Consider the following 25,429-nt stretch of genomic DNA (forward strand, 5'->3'; position numbering starts at 1 on the left):
TCAAGAAACCAACACTCAACTCATCTGATGTCAAAAACTATAGACCTGTATCCCTTCTTCTATCCAAAACACTTGTCTGCTGTTTCTGATCAACTCTCTCATTATCTCTCTCAGAACGATCTTCTTGACCCTAACAAGTCAGGCTTCAAGACGGGTCACTCAACCAAGACTGCTCTTCTGTTACGGAGGCTCTCCACACTGCCAAGGCTGACTCTCTATCTGCTGCCTTCAACACCATGAACCATCAGAATCCTCCTCTCCACCCTCTCAGGGCTGGGCGTCTCAGGCTCTGCACACTCTTGGATTGCATTCTACCAGGCAGGACACTCCTACCAGGTGACGTGGAGAGGATCTGTGTCTGTACCATGTACTCTCATTACTGGTGTTCCCCAGGGCTCGGTTCAAGGCCCTCTCCTCTTCTCTCTACACATAAAGTCACACTGCTACATCACATGGTCTCTCCTATCATTGCTATGCAGATGACACTCAACTACTTTTCTCCTTCCCCCTTCTGACACCCAGGTGGCGACACGCATTTCTGCGTGCCTGTTAGATATCTCAGCTTGGATGTCGGCCCACCATCTCAAGCTCAAGCTCGACAAGACAGAGCTGCTTTTCCTCCCAGGGAAGGGCTGACTGCTCAAAGACCCTGACTTTGCTGATAGCTACTATACTGAGGGAAAATGTACTTACTATGCCTGTGATATGTGGTTGTCCCACCTAGCTATCTTAAGATGAATGCACTAACTGTAATTTGCTCTGGATAAGAGTGTCTGCTTAATGACTAAAATATAAACGTAAACATTCAAATTGACAAAAATAGCTTTTTAGCACAAAACTATTTATCAAGCAAGAATTTTGCTGCGAGTGGTCTGAGTGGGGCGGGGAAACTCAAAACTAGCTGTTATTGGCAGAGAGGTTTGGAACTCTCTTTGTTATCGATTAACCAATTTTCCATGGTGACGTCACCAGAACTCCCACCCATGCAAACCTTCTAAAGGTCCTTTGTAGATTGATCTTTCAACCAGCAACTACAGGAAATAACACTGATCAAATGTTTTCACACTTTTACAGTGTTAGTTTCATCAGCTGCTGTATAATATGATGAAAAACACAGGGAAAACATTTTTTTTTACTGCACTGGGTCTTTAAGACACACATCAACTTTGACTTATTTTACTATTAAAAACATGTCTAAGAGTATTCCAAAACACATAAACACATTCGCACCGAATGCCTCATATAATCAAACATTTTCATATTGCTCAACAAGCACTATAAAAATCACTCAACCAAACCATGTTTCCACGACTTAGCACAACCACAGTCTAAATTGTCTATCTCGTAAAAAGTAACGGCAATTCGTTTTTGCTGTTTGGGTCTTAATTCAAGGTTAGGGTTAGGCATAAGGTTAGCCGTGTGATTAAGGTTAGAGTTTAAAATCACTTTTTCAGAAGGGCCATCTTAGAAATAAGTGAGGTTTCTGTCTTTGTGGCTGTGGTAACTAGTGACGACACAAAATATATTTTTGCACCGTCTGACTTCCAGTAGTACTTCTTCCGGTTAAAATTGTCACGCTGTCAAGTATCGCGTGATTTCAGCAAATTCAGCTGTCCAAAACAAATAGTTCTGAATCTCGCGGTATCGTGTAGATAGGGTGGTTTTAGCTTCCTCTTCCTGAGGTCGGTGCGTGCGCTGCTTGATTTGCTCGCCAGTCCGAAGTTTTTTTTTTGGTGTGTTGCTGAGAGCTGCTGTAGGGATGATGATGATGGCGGAGCTGGTACAGGGACAGGCCTCGGTGGCTCAGCCTGGAACGAAAGCAGATGGCTTCGCCGACGCCTTACACCGGGCCCGACAGGTAATTAATTCCGACGAAGAGAAACCGAATGATTTCAGACGAAAACGAGCAAGACCATTCGGCGTGGTGGAGCAGTGCTCTTTTTTTCTTCAAGCAGCGTATAAACCCAGACCCCTCTTTACTAAAAAAAACACTCCTGTATGTCTAGTTGGCTAACTGAAGTTAGCTACACAAGGTCCAAGTGCTAAGAGAATGCGGGCCAAAGGACGCCCAACAATAAACAGTCAGGTCAAAGAACAAGCAAATGAATTAGGTAAAGCATGATGGACGAAACTAAGAAAACCACTTGCATAAAACTGAAGTGAGAGTAACTTTAAAACAAGGCATAAGCAACAAACTGCAACCTGTTGTAAAGCCACGGAAGTTTCAGCTAGTTGGCTAACTAGCTATTTTACCACCACACTACTAGCCGATACCAGCTATGATTGTGGCCTAGTTTCGTGGTGAAGCCAGAAATATCAGCTGATGTCAGCCACGCGCTGTCAAAAGTTAGCTTGCTAACAGAAAAACGTCAACTATGTGTTAAATTGCCTTGTAACCACTCGCCAATATACACTGTATAAATTACTTGTTAACTACACTGCTGTATGTAAAAATAAAATAAAAATCTGAATTCAGTAGTTAAATAAACTATCGAGTGATTCAGTCTAGTAGTAATGCTAGCTAGCTAGCCTCGATTGTACAAGTTAGCTAAGCCTAGCGAGTTAACTAGCGAACATGCGCGGAAAACTAGCATCGCAACGTCAACAACGAATGTTAGCTAGCTAGCCTCCTCGCTTACTGGGAAATGTTATCGCTGAACTTTTCTTGTTTGCAACAGGGTGTTAGAATAGATAGCCAACTACTACATTGCCTAATAATATCGTCTCTAGCTAAAATTGAATTGGACCTTATCAGTCATTAATAACTAGCTGGTTAGATAATATTAATACTCAGTCTTGCGATGGAAGCCCATTAGCTAGCAAGATGACATTATCTAGTTAGCTAGCTAACGATTTGCAGCCTAAATGTTACTTATGCATTGGTTGAACTAGGTACTTCTTGACATCTCAAAGTTAGCGTTATTTAATTTGGGCCTGTGACCAAACGTCCTGTATGTAGTTGATCAAATGATGTATTTCTCTGTAAACCCAACACGGCCATAATGTGTAGACTACAATTGACCACACCACGACTGCAAGTTATTCCATCTAAATTGTCAGTAGCATGTAAGCAACATAGTTAAGGTTTCCTGAGATTACTATTCGAGTCTATAATTTCAGGAAGTAGGCTATTGCACACAGTGAAATAAAGCCACGCCACCCCACTTCCCATTCCTTCCTAGTTAGTGTCTGCATTCTGGGCCAAGTTCTTGTGATGCGTTGACACCTAGGGCAAAAACACACCTGTTCTCGTCTTGTCATATGTCCCAGGCCCTAAAGTGAGCTGAACAAACTGCATATTTCAAACGCAACTATTTGTCTTCATTGCCTTAACTGACACAAACGTAGACATTCATAACATATTCTCCCTGACAGGCAAAGATGCTTTCCTGCGAATAAACCTAGATGAGCATATGACATAAGCACATATCTGGGTGCACTGGTGTCCATTTAATACTTGCTTTGGGGTCTCTCCCCCCACTCTCTCAGCTGTGTGCTTATCCCAGGTGCTACAAGGGCATGTGGCCTTGTACTCATGCATCGGGCTTGTGGGTCCAGTTTGTTTTCCTCTGATAACTGGCACCCAGCTTTCCCTTGCAGCTTCCCTATAGGTCAAAGGTCTGTGCTTCTTGGAAGTTGGAAGAGTAATTGGACTGCCATTTGCCCATTTAGCTTTTATCAACTCTGTAGGGCAAATAATAGAACTGAGCCGGTGGCCAGAGACACTGAATCTTTTACTGCCTGCCTATCTGTATTTTTTTATTTAACCTTTATTTAACTGGGCAAGTCGATTAAGAACAAATTCTTATTTACAATGACTGCATACTTCGGCCAAACCCTAACCTGGACGGCGCTGGGACAATTGTGCGCCACCTTATGGGACTTCCAATCACGGCCCGTTGTAATACAGCCTGGAATAGAACCAGGGTCTGTAGTGACGCCTCTAGCACTGATATACAGTGCCTTAGACAGCTGTGCCCCACAGGAGTCCCCCAGTATGGAGACCAAAGATATCATGTGTTTTTACAAAATGCTACCTTCAAGGAGCACTCCACCCCAGAATAGCCCAGCACAAGAACGTTATATTTTCTGGGAACGGTGGATGTTTACAGATCATCTGTAGGCCCTATATATTAAGTATCTGGTATTGTGACTGAACAGTGCTGGCATTCAGTGTTGCTGTTCAGTTGCTAATCTCTCTGATCAAGCAAATGCTTCTCGTTGCTTCTTAATTCAAGTACTTCTGAAGTTTCAGCTCCATATTTATATTAACCTCTCTCATACCCATTTATTTGTGTAAAGGGTTAGATTGCCAAGTACATTTAAAAAAAAAATATATATATATCTTTATGTTCAGCTGCATATTAATGTGAATGTTTAGACAAGTCTGCTGTGATAAAAAAAATACACAATACAATAGTTAATTTGTCTCTATCGCAATATCAAAATGTCTAGAACATCAATGAGTTTCCAATCTCTGACACAAATATATAGACTAAAATAATCTTAACATTAACCCCACAGTGTAGTATGCAGAGATTGAGTGAATTTCTCCTTGGCTCTCCTCCAGCACATGGAAGTGTTTGACTGGTAGTTTCAGAGCAAACAGGCCTCTCACCCAACTCGAGGGGATGTTCCCTGAGCAACAGAATATCCTCTGGCATTTCTTTCCTCATGGACCTAGCCTGCCCCAAACCCCCTTGACAGTCAGCAGCAGTTGAACTGAGAGGACTCTGAGTGTTTACCTCGTTCTACACTACTAGGCCCAAGCCTTTCCCCGGCTAGTTGATTTATTGTGTGTAGCTCACATTGCTGACATACCAACCCCAACATTCCCCAGAAAGAAGGTTTGGCCCTAGGCCAGAGGTTTAGCCCTCACTCGGCCCCCTACCCAGTTCAGCTCTGACTGGGATCAGGAGCCATGTTGGAGGGCAGTTCATTTTTTTCTCCTACTATCTCACTTCCACGGCAGGCAGGCAGCTCGGTGTGGCGACTCTGAAGTAGATAATGACGCCTGAAGGTGGTGCAAGGCTTCAATTGTCATCCTCTAATTGGAGACATTGTATTTTCATATTGCAGAAATTACATCAATTTTGTGTAATTTTCTGAAACGATATACTTTTGAATGGAGAGATGTGGTTGCGGATGAGGGGTTTAGGAGAAACGGGCCTTAATGCTTTTGTGCAGCATTTAGATTTGAACGTCTATCTCCAGAGAATACATGCAGTTAATTGGAGTTGGAAGTGGATAATTTGGGGCAAGGTGATGCAGGCAGTGTTTTGTAATATGCATGTCTGGTAGCTAGTTTCAGAAGATAGTTTCTGCCTTTCAATTGCATTCAGTTGTACTGGGCTGGGAGAGTAAAAAACAGCTCCATGTTGACTACTAAAATAAGTTTTGTTTTGCTATGAAAAGTAGTACTTCTTTTTGAGTAATAGTTTGACCTTATGACTGGAAATTAAAGGTCAAATAAAACCTTTTTAATATAACTAGTTTGTTGCTATCTGTTTGTTCATTCTAGCCCTCCCCCTCTTTCTCATCCCTCTTCTCTCCTCAGATTGCAGCTAAGATGGGAGGTGACCAGATGCCCCACATGAACAACTCCTCTCCAGTCCTAGACCCCTCTCTCTACGGCTACGGAGGCCAAAAGCGCTCGATGGATGATGGAGGTAAGTCGGTGGTGGATCTCTTCACATACCTTCATACACAATGCATGTGGTCCACCTCCATACTAAACAATCTTTCTGCTAAACATAATCCCAAAACATATCCCGGTTACAGTACACTAAACTGTAACCGGTAAATAGCTCTGAGCGTTGCACCGGAGTGTGAGTGTGTTTGGATGCTTGTGCATATCTGTCAGATTTTATGCACTCTTACCATAATGTATGAGGACTGCAATACAACACAGCAGTACAATGCTCTAGGTGCTACAGATATGATTGACACTGGTTGTGTGAGAAGTCATGAGCTACAGGTTACATGCCTCCAAAGCTGTCAGGGAGAAAAAAAGGGCCTAGAGCAGCAGCAGCAAGTAAAAGGTTTGTGGTTAGAGGCGATGTCCACCAAGTAAAGAAAAAGGAACCGTGCTTCTATAAATGTGGATAATGGTGATTGAGCTTATTTCGCGTGTTGCTATTTATAAACCCATTCCTTTTTTGAACTTGTCATTATTGACCGATGAAAACATTTGCGTGGATAGTACAACTGATAACTGGATTTCATTTGTTAGTGAGCCCACATTAATGATCTTGCTGCTTTGGCTTCAGGTTTGTGCTTCTATTACTATGGCATTGGTTATAGCATTTGTAATTTCCCGAGGTGTTAGTGTAAGGCTTGTGTAAAATTCCCTTACAGGCCCAGTTAAAGCAGGAGCAACATACGGCAGCTATGTACGGCTTTACTCATGACTTAACTCCAGCCTCTCCCAGAGCAAGCAGTTCTGTCTGAGCATTTGAACTCAGGATGTTATAGAATAGGAAATGGCTGGGCCTAATGTAATAAGGGGATAAGAGAGGTCTTGTCTGATAGTCAGAAGAGTCAACGTAATCAAAGTTTACTATGCATTTTTGCTTTGAAGCCCTCTGTTCACAATTCGGCTACATTCTGTTTGCACTCGCCGTTTGAAACCTGGCAAACTAGAAATTTAACCAAAATATATGCAATGACATTTTATGCCATCTGCATTTTCAGTTAGGTGCCTGAAATTGTAGTTACCCCATAAGGGTGGGACTTTGCAGAATGGTGGAATGATACGTGTGGCTACACGTATGCACCCAAAATGCAGATGTGAGCAATTTCATGTCCATGAAGTGGAAACTCTAGTCAGTTATTTTCCTCTTATCTTGTCATGGTGTGGTATATTTTAGCCTCGAATGCATGGTTGAATAAGTTGTGCAATTCTGGTGGAGGTTTGGCTGGCTAACACTTCAACACTGTGCTTTTTTGTTTCTCAAGGTTACACAATATGAAATGTAACAGTCGGCTGTTACAATGTGTAAATATTATATCTGTCATCCCTGTTAGGTCCTTACTCGTCATTTGTTTCATTGTACAAGTACCATCTAACACCATTTAGGCTAAGCGCAAGTCCTTTGCAGTGTATTGTCATTGTGTGAATTAACACCACATCATACACTTAATATTTTCGGCTTTCTTAGCTAGCAGATCTGACCCATTTGCTTACAGCTGCACTATCGTCCGACAGCATTCCTGTGTAGTTTAAGACCCCACAGAGCCAGCGCGAGATATGGCTCAGAAAACTAGCAGTCGTTCAATCTTTTCGGTGTAACAGTTTGGATAATGGGACAATTCGAAGTACAATACATTTCTCGTCCCTGGATTGGGGTACTTTTCTCAAGCTATATCTCTCGCCGGCCCCGCGGTGTCTTAATCTACAGGGATGCTGTCCGACCCTGGTGCAGCTTTAAGCAAGCGGGTCGGCTCTGCGGGCTAAGGCATTCCATTTCTTTACCTCGTTGCATTTCCAACAACCAAATATGTGCAAATGACGTAAGCTTTAGTGAAACTAGATGTGATTTTATGGTGTAACGTCAGTAGCTCCATATCCTTAAGTGACCCTTTAAGCCCACTGCTTATTGCGACCTGTCAAAATGCAAGTCTGGGTCAATAACTATTGACCCACGCACTACCTCTCTGAACGACACCCATACACACCTCATTTCCCTAGCAGAGTACCCCCCTGCTGTGCGTTGACACTGACACACTGGATTGTGTGAGGGGAAATTGCCAGGGACCTCAAGTTATATAATCACCATACTTGGGTGCAGATACGATATGGTTCCAAATGAATTGAGATTTGATATTTCAGATTTGATGTACTGAACATTGCTTTCTGTATGTCTGCTGCAGAGAGACGAGAGAACATGAAAATAAAAGTGCTGAAAACATGTTGACTAATTGTTTGAAAAGGTGGAGGATAAGGTGATAAATACCAGAGTTGTGGGGCAGGTACAGCTGTCTAGCGCCAGCTAACGCTACAAAACAACAATTTTGTATTTTTACAAATCAATACTTGGAGTCAAAGTATCGATTTATAATATTGTCCAAAATAATTCTGCGGTATGTAACCGTATAGATTTTTTTTCAAATAACCACTGGATTGGCAGAGGACAAAGGCTTCTCAGCAGTTTTTACCCCCAAGCCATAAGACTCCTGAACAGGTAACCAAATGGTTACCCTGACTATTTGCAATGTGTTCCCCCCCCAACCCCTCTTTTACGCTGCTGCTACTCTGTTTATCATATATGCATAGTCACTTTAACTATACATTCATGTACATGCTACCTCAATTGGCCCAACCAACCAGTGCTCCCGCACATTGGCTAACCGGGCTGTCTGCATTAGGTCCCACCACCCGCCAACCCCTCTTTTTATGCTACTGCTACTCTGTTCATAATATATGCATAGTCACTTTAACCATACCGACATGTACATACCACCTCAATAAGCCTGACTAACCGGTGTCTGTATGTAGCCTTGCTACTGTTATTTTTTATTTTTACTGTTTTCTTTCTTTACTTACCTACACACACACCTTTTCTTTTGCACTATTGGTTAGAGCCTGTAAGTAAGCATTTCACTGTAAGGTCTCTACACCTGTTGTATTTGGCGCACGTGACTAATTAACTTTGATTTGATTTGAACCATCTGTTTCCAGCCAATCCACCCTGTCACTCCTCAGTTCAGCAGAAACAATTTTTTTTACCTTGTTTTATTCAGTTTTGCAATGATTTTAAGTTAGTTTTGTTTCAGTCTAATAGACGAGTTGGTTGTTTAGCAACAAAACCGATACGTGCGCAACTGTGACAAAACAGACTTGGTTGGCTTAGATTGTTGGTGTCATGTTAACTATATTTAGTCCAATGTTTATAGAACACAAATTAAGTTGCACAATGAGCACTTGTCTCAAATACATCATTACAGTTGTTGTTAGCTTGCAAATTGTTGTGATATTAGCATAAACGTGATATCAGTCAATACACCTCAAAACAAGACCTGGTATCAAGAACAAGATGACACGAGCCACCACATGGCAGTTGTCATTGATTCTGGCTATCCAGAACAATAACACATGGCCTTCTGCCCCTTTGATGCGTGTGAATTGTTAACAATAGCTAACCCGTCTATTGTTTTGCTCTTTTCTCTTCCCCTCTCGATTCTCCCTTGTTTCTCAGTAGGTAACCAGCTAGGTGGAATGGTACATCAAAGGTGAGCCTTATCTTCTCAAATGACCATTTGTGTGTGGATATTGATTAACAGTAGCTCAATCATGCTTTCATGAGTATGAGACTGTCCTATAATTTCTAATGAGACCATACATCACATCAGATTTGTACTGTTTTGTCATTGATTGTTTTTCTCTCTTGCAGGGCTATTATGACAGAAGACTTCAAAGTGCCTGATAAGATGGTTGGATTCAGTAAGTGACACTTTTAGGCAGTTAATAACAAAAGCTATTGGTTTACTCCAACTTCTAGTACTCACATTTACTGTTTGGTGTCCATTTAAAGTAACTTGGACTGGGATATTGACTTTCTGTAATTCCCCTTTCACCCACACTCAGTCATTGGAAGAGGAGGAGAGCAGATCACGAGAATTCAGTTAGAGTCAGGCTGCAAGATCCAGATTGCTGCAGGTAAGTTCTGCCTAAAGAGGCACTGCCCCATTATACTGGAGTCAGTAGTGTCGGTACCTGACTGAGTAGCCAGTTGGGTCTTTCCTCTGATCGGTGATGCCCAGAAGCACACCTTGAGTACGAGGCATGCTCATGACATATCCTGCTTAACAGGTTCAGCTTAGAGAAACTGAAGTCTTGTCAAATCCCAAACATACAACCATGAATTCCTTGATGTGGTATTTTGTGTGTTTAATTACCATGTGACTTCATAAACATTTTAATAAATAAGGTAGCACTTAGGTTGTTAACATGGAGTTTGTGTATATAGGTCTTTCAATTCCTGCGGTGGACATCTTGTTACAGCTGTTGATAAGTCATTGATGATGATCTGCCAATTTTCTTTGTAAATTTCATGAGTTGATTTAAACCTTTCTCATGGTTGGTATCTTGATGGATTTGTTTGCCCAAATCCTGTGGCACTACTTTTCTTACCCTGCGGTTGTGGCAGTGTTTGTCGTTTTATATATGAATTATTTGTCAGTTAAATTACATTGAATTTGAAACTGGTAAGAATCCTGGATTTTGCTTTCGAACAGTCTTTTTGTGTGGCCGTCTCGGAAATGCACTAACTATACTGAACAAAAATATAAATGCAACAATTTCAACTATTTTACTGAGTTACAGTTCATATAAGGAAATCAGTCAATTGAAATGAAATAATTATGTCCTTATCTATGGATTTCACATGACTGGGCAGGGTTGGAGCCATGGGTGGACCTGGGAGGGCATAGGCCCATCAACTGGGGAGCCAGGCCCAGCCAATTAGAATGTTTTTCCACACAAATGGGCTTTATTACAGACAGAAATACTTGGTTTCTTCAGCTGTCTAAGTGGCTGCTCTCAGGCGATCCTGCAGGTGGAGGTCCTGGGTTGGCGTGGTTGTGAGGCCGGTTGGACGTCTTGACAAATTCTCTAAAATGACGTTGGTAGAGAAATGAACATTCAATTCTCTGGCAACAGCTCTGGTGGACATTCCTGCTGTCAACATGCCAATTGCATGCACCCTCAACTTGAGACATTTGTGGCGTTGTGACAAAAAGGCACATTTTATTGGCCTTTTATTGTCCCCAGTACAAGGTGCACCTGTTTAATGATCATGCTCCTTGATATCAGCTGTTTATTCAGCTGCCTGTCAGGTGGATGGATTATCTTGGCGAAGGAGAAATGTTAACTAACAGGGATGTAAACAAAATTTGAGTAGGATTTTGTGTGCATTTCAGCTCATGAAACATGGGACCAACACTTTACATTTATATTTTTATTCAGTGTATGTAACATTTAGCGTTTCCTTGAAAACCGTTTTCATGGGCACACAAATCCAAAATGTATGATGGCAAAATCGACAGCTTCTAACTGATACTTAAAACCAAAATTTATACTGTAATTGACATGGTTCGTCAGTAATTATGCATAATACTTAAATGCTCATTGGATGTCCAGCAGTTTAGTTGCGTTGTGATATTTTCACACATCAGCTGATTCAGGAAACTTTTTTTCTGGGTGGCACTCAAGTGACAAACAGCTGTTGTGCCTAAGTGCAGCATAAACCGTGTTCGCAAGTAATGTCCAGAATGTGTTTGTCTGATTTGTTATCTCGATGAATACTGTGCCGTGATCCACGATGGGTCTAATTTCCATAGCAAATTGATGTTGATCATCTGTTTGCTTGATTTACATCAGTGTCTCGTTAGATTTAACAAAAAGCTGTTTTCATATTTTTTTTTTTTTAACCTTTTATTTTTTACTAGGCAAGTCAGTTAAGAACAAATTCTTATTTACAATGACGGCCAAATCCTAACACGGACGATGCTGGGCCAATTGTGCGCCGCCCTATGGCACTTCCAATCACGGCCGGGTGTGATACAGCCTGGAATCAGACCAGGGTCTGTAGTGACGCATCTAGCACTGAGATGCAGTGCCTTAGACCGCTGCGCCACTCAGGATATGTGTATGCCTCTACTGTGTTCATTAGTGTAGGATGGACTAATTGCAATGTCTAACGCTATATTCCTTTCCGTTATTCTGGATATTAGATTGACAACAATTGACATAGTAGCCTAGTGGGCTTATTCACAATAGGATCATGTTATGAAATGACAAACATTTGTCTTACACCTGCTATTTTAAAGGATATTTATAGTCCTAGGCTGATGTTTGTACACGTATAACTAAATAAAATAAAAAATCTTGATCCCAATGCCACACATTGGCCCCTTTTTTTATTTATAGAAAGACCAATGTATGTGTGGGTGCATGTGTGTCTGGTTAATGGAGCGTGTGTTGTGTAACAGAGAGCGGAGGCATGATGGACAGGCCCTGCACTCTAACTGGAAGCCCAGAGAACATTGAGTAAGTCACACCACATTCCTCTCGGGAAGAATCTCAATTGCATACTCCTCGCCTCCTACTCAAAACCCATTGGATGAGAATGCCTGAAGTCCCTCCCCTCTAATGGGGTTTGAGAAGGAGGCAAGGAGAGAGAATGCAGGGAGTATGCAATTGAGGTTCTCCCAGGGTCTTGCAACCAAAGTTATGTACAGCGATCAGATAGAAATGTTGCGTGTAGAGCTATCATGATTATTCTACTTGATGGGCAACACATTTCTATCAGCATCGAGGCGCCCTCAATTTGACCATAATCACCATCACCAGATTAATGTTGAGTTGCCCCCTCAACAATCACTTCTTGACACGATTCAATATCTTGTTTTTGCAAATGGAGACACCCACTGTGTATAATTTGTGTGCATGGTTTGGCTGATCATGAACAAAGGTGTGACAGTGGAGTGTGCCTTTCCCACCAGGCAGGCCAAGAGGCTGCTGAGCCAGATCGTGGACCGGTGTCGAAACGGCCCAGGCTTCCACAGTGAGATGGACGGCAACAGCGCCATCCAGGAGATCCTAATCCCTGCCAGCAAAGTGGGCCTGGTCATCGGCAAGGGAGGGGACACCATCAAACAACTGCAGGTAGGGGGGCACTAGGTGCTTCCAGTAGGTTCCGTGGTCTGTGGATGAAGCACACATGCACCTAGAACACACACGTTCTTGGTGATTTTATTTGGTGGCTTAAAGTATAAAAAATAGTCGGACAAGAAGAATATAGATAAGTTGTCCAACTGGAAAGGGAGAGAAAAAAAACAACACAGTATCGAACAGTACTCCGATCAGAACTGGATCAGAGGCCAACATTGGAATAATATTCACACAACAAAAATTGTAAATCGTATGTGACTACAGCCTCATGTCCAAACGGATGCTGACATGTGGGAAGTGACAGAAAATGTAGCAGGACTTTAATGAGACTTTTAATTGTGTAAATATAGGCTAAACACCAGAGGACAAGTGCCTGAAGTTGTCAAGGCCTGAACTAATGTGTTATGGGTTATAGAAGTTAATTACACTAGTTTAGGCAGCTCTTCAAAAACCTTGGCTATTGAAATAGCTGAAGTTAACAATAAGAAGTTATCTACTCGTTCCGGGTTCAGTGTCAATTATGATTCAACCATCTCACTTCTTCGCTACATCTGAAGTAGGGAGTTCTGATGTGTGAATTTATGATCATGTTTTCCCTGCTTGCTCCCCACAGGAGAGAACTGGTGTGAAGATGATCATGATCCAGGATGGACCTATGCCCACTGGAGCAGACAAACCCCTGAGAATCACTGGGGACCCCTACAAAGTGCAGGTCAGTTCCTCAAACCAGGCTATGTCTGGGGGGCGGCGCCGCCAACCCAGACAGGAAGATCACATCGGTGACTCAACCCACTCAAGTGACGCACCCCTCCTAGGGACGGTATGAAAGAGCCCTAGTAAGCCAGTGACTCAGCCCCTGTAATAGGGTTAGAGGCAGAGAATCCCAGTGGAAAGAGGTATCAATCAACCTTTTTTGTTGATCAGTTAGAACATTTTCTAAGTTAACCCTTTCTGTGCTGGTGGCGTGGGTGTTTTGTAGCAAGCACGGGAGCTGGTGGTAGAGATAATCCGGGACAAGGACCAGGGAGACTTCCGGGCCAACAGGGGAGACTTTGGATCCAGACTGGGGGGAAGCAGTCTGGATGTGGCAGTCCCCAGGTTTGCTGTGGGCATCGTCATTGGCAGGAACGGAGAGATGATCAAGAAGATCCAGAATGACTCTGGGGTCAGGATCCAGTTCAAACCAGGTGAGAACGTCCCTTTCTATTAGTCTTTTTACATTGTGCTAGATGGCTAATGCAATTGTCAAGATTAGTGATGACCTTAAATCTGTCTAGTTTGCCTGTCATTTTCCTCAATCGACTCACACAGATGGTCTTGACGACACAATGTAATACAGTATGTGTTATTTCTGTGACATGACTAAACGTTTGGTCTTTAATGTAACAGTTCTGACTAGTGTCCCCCTCTCCTTCAGATGATGGCATCAGCCCTGACCGGATTGCCCAGGTGATGGGCCAGCCTGATCGCTGCCAGCATGCTGTTCACCTCATCAACGAGCTGGTCCACACTGCACAGGTACAGCACTGCAGACCACTACACTTAATCTAGTTTTTTTTGCCCTGAAAGGAGTATTTCTAAAGTAAGCCATGCCCCTTAAACTCCCTTGTTGCCCATGTAGCAGTCCTCAGCCCAGTTCCTAGTTGCCTGGCCACCTCTCAGGTCTGCCTGGACCCCTTTGCCCTGTGGTTGGGGGGACCTACTCAGACAGGAAAAAAGGGTAGTGGGGCTCCACCTCATCACTAGTTCTGTCAGCTGACCTACTGCCCCTGAGCACAGACCATACACTAGGAGGATGAGCCTCGTTTCTGAGGCATGTCTCCAACCCTGGAGCATAGTCCATACGGACTCCCACAGGGTGGCGCACTTGGTCATATCCCCTGGTGAACTTTCTATTGAGCCCCAGGTAAAGTGATGCAAGTCAAACGCATTGGAGGAGAATTAAGAATATCTGTCAATCTGAACTGTTGCAGTTTTTGTTTGACGTCAGACACGGCTGCAGTGGTGATTCTTGGGGAGGAAGTGTTAAGAGGTTGAGTGTAAGATGTGTAATGTCATGTTTGAGGTCTTCGGGGCCTGTAGTCACGCCTTATGTTTCCTCGCTACAGGATCGGGATGGCTTTGGGGGTCCCGTGGGCCCCAGAGGCCGGGGCAGAGGCCGTGGGGACTGGAGCATGGGCGCACCCGGTGGACTGCAGGAAGTGACATACACGATACCCGCCGACAAGTGTGGCCTGGTGATTGGGAAAGGTGAGAAATGTATTTTTTGGATTTAACTTCTATTTAACTAGACAAGTCATGCCTAGAATCCAAACGCCTTCTAATAGATTCAGTGAGTTTTACGTTTGGTGGTGTCAAGATCCATTACCAACAACAGCAACAATCTATCAGTCATCATTTGGATGCATTTCAGTCATCCAATAACCAGTTTGTGTCCTTTTGAATGTATGGACAAATGGGCACTAATGTAGAGATATGTACAGGCATGTTCCCCACTTATCCTACTCAGGGAAAACCAAACACTAATGGAGCATTTCATCTTTCAGTTCATTTCTTGACCAGTGGTCTTCATCACTTAAATGTCCAATGCAGCCAATTAATGTTTTTATTTTTCTCAATCTCGAAACATTCCTGGGTATCTGTTAAGTACCTGTTATTGTTTTAATTAAAATTGTAAGAAATACACACTACACTACCAAAAGTATGTGGACACCTGCTTGTCGGGCACCTCATTCCAAAATCATGGCCATTAATATGGAGTTGCCCCCCCCCCCCTTTGCTGCTATAACAGCCTCTACTCTTCTGGGAAGGCTTTCCACTAGATGTTGGAACATTGCTGTGGGGACTTTCCATTCAGCCACGAGCATTAGTGAGGATCAAGTTCTTCCATGAGCATCAAGTTCTTCCACACCGATTTCGACAAACCATTTTTGTATGGACCTCGCTTGGTGCGCGGGGGCGTTGTCATGCTGAAAAAGGAAAGGGCCTTCCCCAAACTATTGCTACAAATTTGGAAGCACAGAATCGTCTAGAATGACATTGTATGCTGTAGCATTAAGATTTCCCTTCACTGGAACTAAGGGGCCTAGCCCGAATCATGAAAAACAGCCCCAGACCATTATTCCTCCTCCACCAAACTTTTCCAAACTTTACAGTTGGCCTTATGCAGGTAGCGTTCTCCTGGCATCCACCAAACCGAGATTAATCCGTCGGACTGCCAGATGGTGAAGATGATTCCTCACTCCAGAGAACGTGTTTCCATTGCTCCAGAGTACGGTGGCGGTGAGCTTTACATCGCTTGGTGATCTTTGGCTTGTGTGCGGCTGCTTGGCCATGGAAACCCCTTCATGAAGCTCCAGAATAACAGTTCTTGTACTGACATGGCTTTCAGAGGCAGTTTGAAACTCAGTAGTGAGTGTTGCAACCGAGGACAGACCATTTTTACACACTTAAGCACGGTGTCCCGTTCTGTGAGCTTGTGTGGCCTACCACTTCGCAGCTGTTGCTCCTAGACTTTCCACTTCACAATAACAGCACTTACAGTTGACTGGGTTAGCTCTAGCAGGGCAGATATTTGACAACTGACTTTTTGAAAAGATTGCATCCTATGACTGTGCCACATTGCAAGTTACTGAGCTCTTCAGTACGGGCCATTCTGCCAGTGGTCTGAGAGGGTTGGGGAAAACTGAAAACTAGCTCTTATTGGCAGAGAGGTTTGGATCTCTTTCTTATTGGACTAACTTACCACCTGGAGATGTGACCAGGCAGGCCAAAACTCCATCCCATCAAACAGCTCTTACACTAAAAGGGCATTATCATTTTCACAGTATTATTCTAACCTCATGGTGTATAAATAGGAAAATTATTCAAAAGCCTAGATTATGCAAAAAGTGCATCATTACCAGTCCATTAGCTTGTGCTTTTTTTTCTCGTGATGAAATGGTGCTTTTTTTTCTCGTGATGAAATGGCATTTAAAGTTGCACAATGAGCCAATATGGTGTGTATCCAGCCACCCCTCTCCCCTGGCTCATGTATACAGCACAAGTGGTATTCTGTCCCTTGCCTTTAGGGCTTAATGAGGGGGATAATGCATGTAATGTGACATTAATTGTTGAAGGTTCCTAATAACAGCCCCCACGTGGAAGGTTTTCTGGCATCTGAGGTCCTTTCAGCCCAATAGTGGAGTGAGGGAATGAATGAGCGGAATTAGGCTATTGGCTATTCATGTTCACTCTATTGCCAGCTATTTAAAAGTCATTGACCATTGCGCTTCGAAGGAAACCCTGAGTGTGTCCCTGTCCTATGGATGGATGTGTGCGCCGTGGTGGGTGTGGTTTGAAGGGGGCTCTATACCTATGATCAAAATCAGGCAATAGAAATGTCAAGTGGCTTTTGTGAGGTGGGGGGGCAAATACACCTGGGCATTACGCCTCCCCCTCCCTGCATTAGCATATGAACTAGTCCAATATGGCTGTGGGTCTGGGCCCTGTCAGCCTGGCTTTAAAGACTGAGGTGATTAATATCTTTACGATGACTTTATGCTGCTGCTTGAGCCACTGATTACACCCTCCCCCCAATACGCACAGAGCCTGGTAACTTGGGTCACCCACCCACCCATACCCCATACTTTATATTCTCAACCTTGAAACTTTTTATAATGGGTTGAACAGGCCTACTTTTATTTTATATACCATGGTATAGCATCCTGTGTTTTGGCTTTTAAATTTCTTTTTTTTGTTCGTTAAGACCCATATGCCAATACATTAGATGAGTGTGTAAGCATGGCGTTTTAAGCCCCTAGGAACTATTCTTCATGAACTTGTCTTTTAATTAAACCTCCCACTTACCCAAAATCCCTCACCAGTTGCACTTTGTATCCCCTCCTTTTGGTCCAGCTCACTAACCCAGTCTCAATAATAAGGTCATATGATGTGGCACCAGCAAGGCCCAGTCCATGAAATTAATAATTGTTTCTCTTCATTCCCATTTGCTCTCTGACTGAGGGGAACACATAATGGCTTCATTAAGACAGAAGTTTTATTTGGTTGACAATGGGTTAATGGCCCATGTGTAGTCTATTGGCAACTGGGAAGAGGCTACAGGAGGAGGAGAGGTTTGGATGACTGGTTTTAACTGCAAGGTCCGCCTGTCAGCCACCAGTGAACAAATGTGTAATTGATGTTGGGGCAGCCTTGGTGTTCCCTTGGGAAGCCCCCTCGCTCCATTCACTGGGATGGCAGGAGAAGGGGGAGGACGTTGTTCCCTCACCACACATGAGGCTGGGAAAGAAAGGGGCCAAAGGAGAAACGATATCCCAGAAAGAGGATACGCTTTAATTGGTGTATTTTCTCCGACAGCTATATTTAATTTCTCCCTGCTGGTTTAATTGCACTCCTTCATAAGTCAGAAAGCTACCGTCTGATTCGTCAGCGTGGGGGAGGAAGTGTTGTCGACCTTAGTCTCTGATTAGCACGGATGTTCAAATAGAATGGGCATGGAGCTGAAGGACACATGCCAGGGTCTCCTATAGTTATCACTACCAGTCTAACCTCCAGTCGGATGAGTTTAGGTAATTGTGGTGAAGTCTAAAGAATGGAATCAGACAGCAGAGTAAGCACTGATTGGAGGTCAAATTGACACTTGTGCATTTGTTGCTGACTTTGACTCACGTTTTGAATTTCCCCTTTCGTAAAGGTGGCGAAACCATCAAGAACATCAACCAGCAGTCTGGAGCGCACGTGGAGCTGCAGAGAAACCCGCCGCCCAACACCGACCCCAACGTGCGCGTTTTCTCCATCCGCGGCACATCCCAACAGATGGAAATGGCCCGCCAGCTGATTGATGAGAAGATTGGGGTAGGTGGTCTTATGCCCCCCTCCCACAAACAAAAACAATCTATTGTCTGGCCTGATATTCATGAAGGGACATGTCAAAGGGGTGTGTGGCCATACCATCCACCAGTATGTCACCCAGGGTTAAACGATAGGACTGAGCGCTGACACCTGTTCATGATTATCTTAGTGACAGAACTCAGGCCATGGATGGGGTTAAGTCAGTTTCTTGAAGTATGTGAAGGTGTTCCGCAGGGGTCGATACTAGGACCTGTTTTTTACACTATTTATTCATATGCTATTGGTCAATCTATTCATTGTAATTTTTATATATATATGCGGATGATACTATTATGTATGCATTTGCCTCGACTGCTGACCTAGCTGTAACAAGGCTACTGTCTGGTTTTTGCAGTTGTGCAGTAAGCCCTTACTGATTTTAAAACTCATACTTAATACGAGCAAAACTAAATATTGGGTGTTTCTCATCAGATTGTCTTGAAAGGATTACATCTTTACTTATTCAGGGATGCAAACTAATCACCGTTCGGTCAATTTCGCTGTTTTTGAAATCAAAAATAGGTGACCTACGTGATTCGTGTAGATCTGATGAGAAAAGTTGGGGGGGGGGGGCTTTGGATCACTACTGGCTATATCCAAGACTCAGCCAATCGTTGACATAACAGAACGCAGTGCAGCACGTGTTTGAAGAAAGAAGAGACAACCAATTTACTAGTTACAGCATCAGCACGCGCTCTGCAAAGTCAGCTTGCTCGTTACAGCGGCGCGTCCCCTGAATGATAACGAAGAGGTAATGTTAGGTGAGAAGCCTGACCATGGAGACGGGGTGAGAAGATGATGAAGCGTACTTCATGAGCTGTAACCAAAAAACTACTGACATTTTGAAAGTTTGAAGTGTAGAACAAGTATTAGCATTAAGTATCTTGCCAGCTGGATCAAATTCTCCGTTAGTTAGCCAGAGAAATGTTGAGCAACATTAGCCAACTTATCTGATCAAATAATTGACTTTATGGTGTGGAAATTAGCTTGCTAATAAAGTCAGACGGCTAACGTTACATCATCAGATGAGCTAACATTAACCTAACATTAACCTAACCAATTCGCTATAGTATTAACTGGTATACGACTCCTTGCCATTCTTCAAGTTATAATGCGTTAGTTGCTTACTGGACCCTGGCAATCTGTGTGAAATGTTAACAAGCTAATGAAGTAGCCACTATTTTTTGAATGAATTAGGTGAGAATGAGGTGTTGCTTGTTACACTTGATCCCTGAATCTACTTGTTTATCTGGAGCTGGGCCTTGCTTAAACTGTTTGCCACTATAGAGGTGAAAGGAACACCACACTCTTTCTCTCTTTCTCACTTTTGTTGGCACATTGTAGAACAGATGTCCACAGGCAGAAAGTGTACAATGTAATAATGTGCTGTGTAGCCCAAAGATATTGTTTTTGTTGTGGTGAACTTGACCATAACATGTGAGTGGGGGGGATTGTAATTGGTTTTACTCAGTGAACGTTATTTTTGTCTCCATGTAGTCTTGTGCACTTGATCGATGTCTATAGTGGCCACTATAATATAACAAAAATAGAATGCCTGTTCATTCTATTTCTACTTTAAGATGTTTTTTTCCCAAGTGCAATATTTGTGTGGGTGGTCACAAGCATTCTGTTATAATTCTGCAATATTAGTGTTTTTTTCTCAAGACTTGAGTATCATTTGCAGTAAACTCTAGGCAACAAATAACATTGGATTGCTTTCTTTACATTTTTTTTTTAGCTGTGAGTTAGGTTCACATGAACCACAATTTATTTTAGAGGCTGATCATGTAGATCATATTCTTTGTTTAATAACCCTTTTTTTTTTTTTTGCGTGTTTCAGTAAAAAGAAAATATCCGCTTTTTGGGCCCTCAGTTTGCGTCCCTGTTTATTGGATGGTTCTATAATCAAATGAGTCAATGCGTCCTCTAAGATTTAAAGTGGGCTTTTAATTTTTTTTTTTTTACAGAAACTGATCTAATCTCTGTAGTCAGCAGGAAGCAGAGTGCAGTCAAACTTGAGGTTATTTTTATGCTATTTATGAAAGTGCAGCTGCCTCTACTCTTAAACCCTCGGATGATGTTTTTCATCACTATGATGAGCAGTACTACGAAACGGTTGGCTGGACCTCTTTTGAAGTCACTTAGATCATCACATCATTACACTCTTTTTGTTTACAAAGCCCTGCTCCACAAGTTTCCGACTTACCTAATATCACTGTCAAGATTTAAATTGACAAGTTATCAAACCAGTTCACAGGTTTGGTTCTCTAGACTCCTTTAGTGTCTAGAGTTAGGTAAATCAACCTTTTCCTTGCACCTTACGTGTGGAATAATCTACAATACACTTTAAAATTGGTGGCTCTAGGGAATTTCAGATGGTTGTTAGGGGACCTTTTTACCGAATAATGTGTTTTTTGCATGTCTAATGTGTATTTTATTGTTTATATGAATATGTAGTTTAATGTGTTTATTGTGCTGCTATACAGGGCTCATCTGGGAAAGAGACCTTGGTCTCAGCATTGACTCTGCTTCTCTCTCTCATCTAGGCCTCAGGAATGGGGGGCAACAGCAGTTTTGGTCTGAACCCCTTTGGTCAAGGACCAGCTACCCCTCATCAGAAGTGAGCAGCTTCTTGTTTTTTTACCACTGTTATATTTGTCAAACTTGCTTTGAACTACTTACACTGACCAAAGTATGAATACAATGATGTAACAATATCCAGGCTACAACAATTCCTATGAAACATGTCTAACATGCGTCTCTGTGTTTTGTGGTGACAGTGGACCCCAGACATTCATGACAGGTGGATGGGGCACAACATATCAGACATGGCAGCCTCAGGGCCAGCAGGACCCCAGTAAGTCTACCTGATTCTCCAACTAATGGCTGGGATGGCCTTGTCCTGTTGTGGTTAGGGTGGGATACCCATAACACTTGATACCAATACAACCCGAAATTTCATTACAGTGATTCCTTGATACATACGGAGTCTATTGCAATCAGTCAGGTGGGGCATAAGTCCCTCCCCAGTGAAAAGAAAGTGGACAAATAAGTGGAAGGAGGAGTAAAACTAGACATGTTTCATGCTCTCTGCTCTGCTTACTGAGCGGAAGAAAGCAACACAATGTTACTTCTCTAACAAGACTTTTCCAGTTGAACAGCAATTTCAGAGGACTGAAGGAATTGGAGAGATTCAAGACTTGTTCAGGCTGGTTTTGGCACTGCTGCAGTGGATTTAAATCCAACTTATGACAGCGGCAGGGTGGTACTTGCATTGAAAATGTGGCTAATCGTCCAGATACTGGCTGAAAAAATAAATAAATAAAAATCCATTCTGGGAGATTGTCAGATGGGGAAGAAACTTTTCAAAGAGAACTTTCACTCCATGGAAGTTCTAGTTAGGGTTAAGTTAGGGCATGGGGTAGAGGCCATAGGACACAGTGCCATGTCTGGATGGTAAGCCACAGCCTCAACCTCCACTGAAAGGTCCTCATGCAGTAACTCTGTCCTCCAACAGTGTTATCTGTGTCTGGTTGCAGGTCTCAATGGATCCCAGACCGACCAGATGGACTATTCCAAAGCATGGGAGCAGTATTATAAAAAGCTAGGCAAGTGCCAGTCTTCTGGGGGAGAACAGAGAAGGGAGCTCAATACTAACATCGTCTACTAGCCTTTATCGCTTGTGTAACATTACTAAGTCTGAGTCACTGGTCCGAGCCCCCCTCTCTCAGGGTTTGTAGTCTCATGGTAGGTTATTTGCGAGTGAGTGCTGATTGATCCTTTCTCTTTGAGACTGACTTCCTTGTTGGTTTGGGGTGCCTGTGGGCAGTTGGCCCCTACTGGTGACCCACCTGTTAAATGAATACCTGTCTGCATGTGCAACCGTTCTCCCTTGCTGGGAATGTCCACAAGCGTCTGTGCCCTGGATACAGCTCTAAACCAGACCTCAAACCTGCCCTCATTTTAAAAAGTTCCATGCCAAGAGTGTCTGAGTAGAAATATGTCAACGTGTAGTTGATACGCAGGTTTTGTTTGACTGCAATGATTGAAGTCGACAATTTGTTACATGATTGTGTAGCTGGGTTGCTTCTTGATTTCATCAGTCATGTAAATTGGCTTTTGTTTGTATAACTGAATGTATTTGAGTTGAAGAAATTGAATTTATGGAGGTGAACATTAATCAGAGTTCTTGGTCTGTTTGGTGTGTATCTTATTGACCCTGGTTTTATCTTGTGCACAGGTCAGCAGAGCCAAGCCCAGAGCAGTGGCCCTGACTACAGCAAAGCATGGGAGGAATACTACAAGAAACAGAGTAAGACTACACCTACATGCCCTCTACACTCTTCCAATATGCTGGTCTTTTGAGTGTGTATCAGAGGAAGTTCTTCTTCCCCTTATTCACCCTCCATCTCCCCTCTCCCCAGACCAGGCAGCAGGCCCTGGCTCCCAGCAGAGCTCCCCTCCGGATTACAGTGCTGCCTGGGTGGAGTATTACAGACAACAGGGGGCCTATTATGGCCAAGGTGCACAGCAGACACAGGCCCCAGGCCTTCAGGTGAGAACCCATCCAAACGCTCAGCACCATCTCCACCCCACAACCCCCTGAGGTCTGTTGTTGACCACGGAAGTCCTTTAGGAGGAATGTTGAATGGTTTAAAGCAGGGTTCCCCAACTGGCAGCCCGCGGTGGTTTTATGTGTGCCTACACCCCCCCCCCCCCCCCCCCCCCCGGACATTAAAGACTAATAACACCAGGAAATCTGCTCCAAGTGATTTTATTTTTTGGAAATCTGTACCTAATTATCTCCACGCATTACGGAGAGATGATGTCAGCAAGGTTTGAAAATTCATTTTGAATTGATTGTTTTAGTCAAATATTAATGTGGTGGTTAATTTGCAGTCTAAAAATTATTTGTAATTATGTCTCGTCCCCCCGACCATCCGTTCAAGAGAATCTGCCTGCAGCTGAATGTAGTTGATGATCCCTGGTTTAAAGGCAAGGTTTAATTCAAGTATGGAGGTTTGAAAGTACATCTGATGAAAAGTTCCATGTAAATCCGTTCTGGCATCTATTAGGTTGAGTTTAACTATTGTAAGGTTATGTAATGCAACTTGCACATGTAAATCTATGTAAAATGTATTACTGTGCTTGGTCATTGACGTGAACCTGTGTTTTGCAGGATCATTAGAGAGGACGCCCTTTAGTTGAAGATTTTTGAATCATTGAGGATGAAAACAAACCTTTTGTAACAGGTTTCTAGATTTGCAACGCCTTGAAGACTTACTTTTTTCTTAGTGAGAAACACTAGCTGTAGACTGACTTATACAATAAAAAAAGAAGAATATTTCTAAATCAGGAACATTTAATTGTTACTAAATACTTGTGTACACCATTATTTTGAATGGACAATTCCTGGGATCCCTTTTGGACTAATGCGAGAGCTGTTTTGTTTTCTATTTTTTCCTTTTTGATTCAAATGACATCGCCAAAACGAACCCCGGAGTTGTAACATTTTAGTAAATGCAATATAATCTATTTTTTCTAGTTCTGTTGCAATAAAATCGTAATTATGGGCTTAGCAGTCTTGAATACATTTTTATTTTGTCATAAGATGTTTTAATGTGTAAAAATGTTTTATTTTCCTTTTACATAAAGCATTTTAATTCAGTGATGAAAATTGTTTTGTTACAGGAACATTTATTTTGTTACGTAATACAAGGAGTGATGTTGGCAAATGGTAGTCAGTTCCTAATTTAATTCCTGTTGTGCTTTGTATTTTTTTCATTGTCATTTTATTGTACTCTGGTTTAAAAAAGTAGCAATATCTTATTTCATTTTTGAAACAAAGATGGATTCTCTAATATTTTGACAGACATTTAACTTGTAGTTCATTTTAGATTTTTTTTAAGGCATATGAAAATGTAATGGGTACTTTTTTTATTACAATGATCTGATATTGGAAAAGGGGGATGTTGCATATTGTGAGGTTTTTGCCTTTGCTATCTTGTAAAACTATGTATGTATGCTCAGATACTTGACTAAAGACTTTATTTAAAATATATATATAAATAAATCTAAGAAGTTTTTTTCATGGAGTCATTATCACAGGAAAACTGTCCCTGTTCTGTTTTCATACTGAAAATGTTCAAAGATCGTGAATGTGTAATTTGAAATTTGATGTTGCATCTTGCTTAGGACAAAAATGAGAAATGCTAGGTTTTTATGTATGTTCTGTACCTAAATCATTCAAGACTGCTAAGCCTCTGGATTCTACCTGTGTAATAATTCATTGTAGTTTTTTATATTCTAAGTATTACGATCAAAATTGTCTTATTTGGTACCACCCAGTTTCCCTAACGCCCCCTCCAGTACACACTGGACTTGTGTACAGTCCAATGCTAAACTTTTTAATTAATATTTTTTCTTTCTACTTTGTGTGATCTCGTATGTATGATTGATTAGTTAGAATTGAATCTAGTATTAACTTCATTGCTTAATGAAAAGGGATATTATAATTTGAAAATGTTTCATTTTAGTGTTTTTTTTCCTTGTGTACAGGTAACTGTGTATTAAAAACGTCAAGACTACCTTTATTGTGTTCTGTTAAAATTATTATATTTTTTGCCATTTTGAAAGCTTTTTTTTGTCAAATTCCAGTATGTGATAACATTACCATTGGTTTAAACTGAAACCTTTCCTCGGCTCTATTGTAAGACTAACATATAGTATCATCTAGCCTCAAGTAATCATAAAGGTAAAAATATTGTTTTATAAACAGAAATATTTTCTATAGACCTATGCCATTTCTCAAATAAATGTTCCTTCTGCAAGCCTCTCTTGTGGTTGAAGTATACCATTGTTATT

The 25,429-nt window shown here is 42.2% G+C and overlaps 1 protein-coding gene across 32 annotated transcripts; it reads left to right on the forward strand.

The window, feature by feature from the left end:
• Positions 1–1,582: 1,582 nt before the first annotated feature.
• On the forward strand, positions 1,583–25,152 carry fubp3 (far upstream element (FUSE) binding protein 3). 32 transcript variants are annotated; one of them, XM_020472028.2, is made up of 18 exons: positions 1,650–1,858; positions 5,522–5,669; positions 9,198–9,231; positions 9,393–9,442; positions 9,587–9,658; positions 11,992–12,049; positions 12,505–12,667; positions 13,287–13,385; positions 13,653–13,860; positions 14,073–14,191; positions 14,782–14,923; positions 18,369–18,529; positions 21,112–21,185; positions 21,346–21,422; positions 22,105–22,173; positions 22,806–22,877; positions 22,990–23,120; positions 23,754–25,152. In XM_020472028.2, exons 1-18 carry the CDS (start codon positions 1,760–1,762, stop codon positions 23,781–23,783), a joined length of 1,806 nt encoding a protein of 601 aa, XP_020327617.1. In that variant the 5' UTR covers positions 1,650–1,759; the 3' UTR covers positions 23,784–25,152. The 32 variants fall into 32 exon arrangements, with proteins under 32 accessions (XP_031659229.1, XP_031659223.1, XP_031659226.1 ...); XM_020472030.2 differs by having other exon boundaries at positions 1,651–1,858; positions 23,745–25,152; XM_031803350.1 differs by having other exon boundaries at positions 1,653–1,858; positions 14,091–14,191; positions 23,745–25,152.
• Positions 25,153–25,429: the final 277 nt, after the last annotated feature.

The sequence above is a fragment of the Oncorhynchus kisutch genome, linkage group LG23 (assembly GCF_002021735.2).
Source record: "Oncorhynchus kisutch isolate 150728-3 linkage group LG23, Okis_V2, whole genome shotgun sequence".
Classification (NCBI taxonomy): domain Eukaryota; kingdom Metazoa; phylum Chordata; class Actinopteri; order Salmoniformes; family Salmonidae; genus Oncorhynchus; species Oncorhynchus kisutch.

What these genes read in the sequence shown, in the direction of transcription:
- fubp3 (XM_020472025.2), top strand. Translation starts at nt 1,760, where the DNA reads ATGATGATGATGGCGGAGCTGGTACAGGGACAGGCCTCGGTGGCTCAG. An exon ending in GGGACCCCTACAAAGTGCAG is followed by an intron (nt 13,386 to 13,652) that starts GTCAGTTCCTCA and finishes GGTGTTTTGTAG; the next exon opens with CAAGCACGGGAGCTGGTGGT. An exon ending in TGATTGATGAGAAGATTGGG is followed by an intron (nt 18,530 to 21,111) that starts GTAGGTGGTCTT and finishes TCTCTCATCTAG; the next exon opens with GCCTCAGGAATGGGGGGCAA.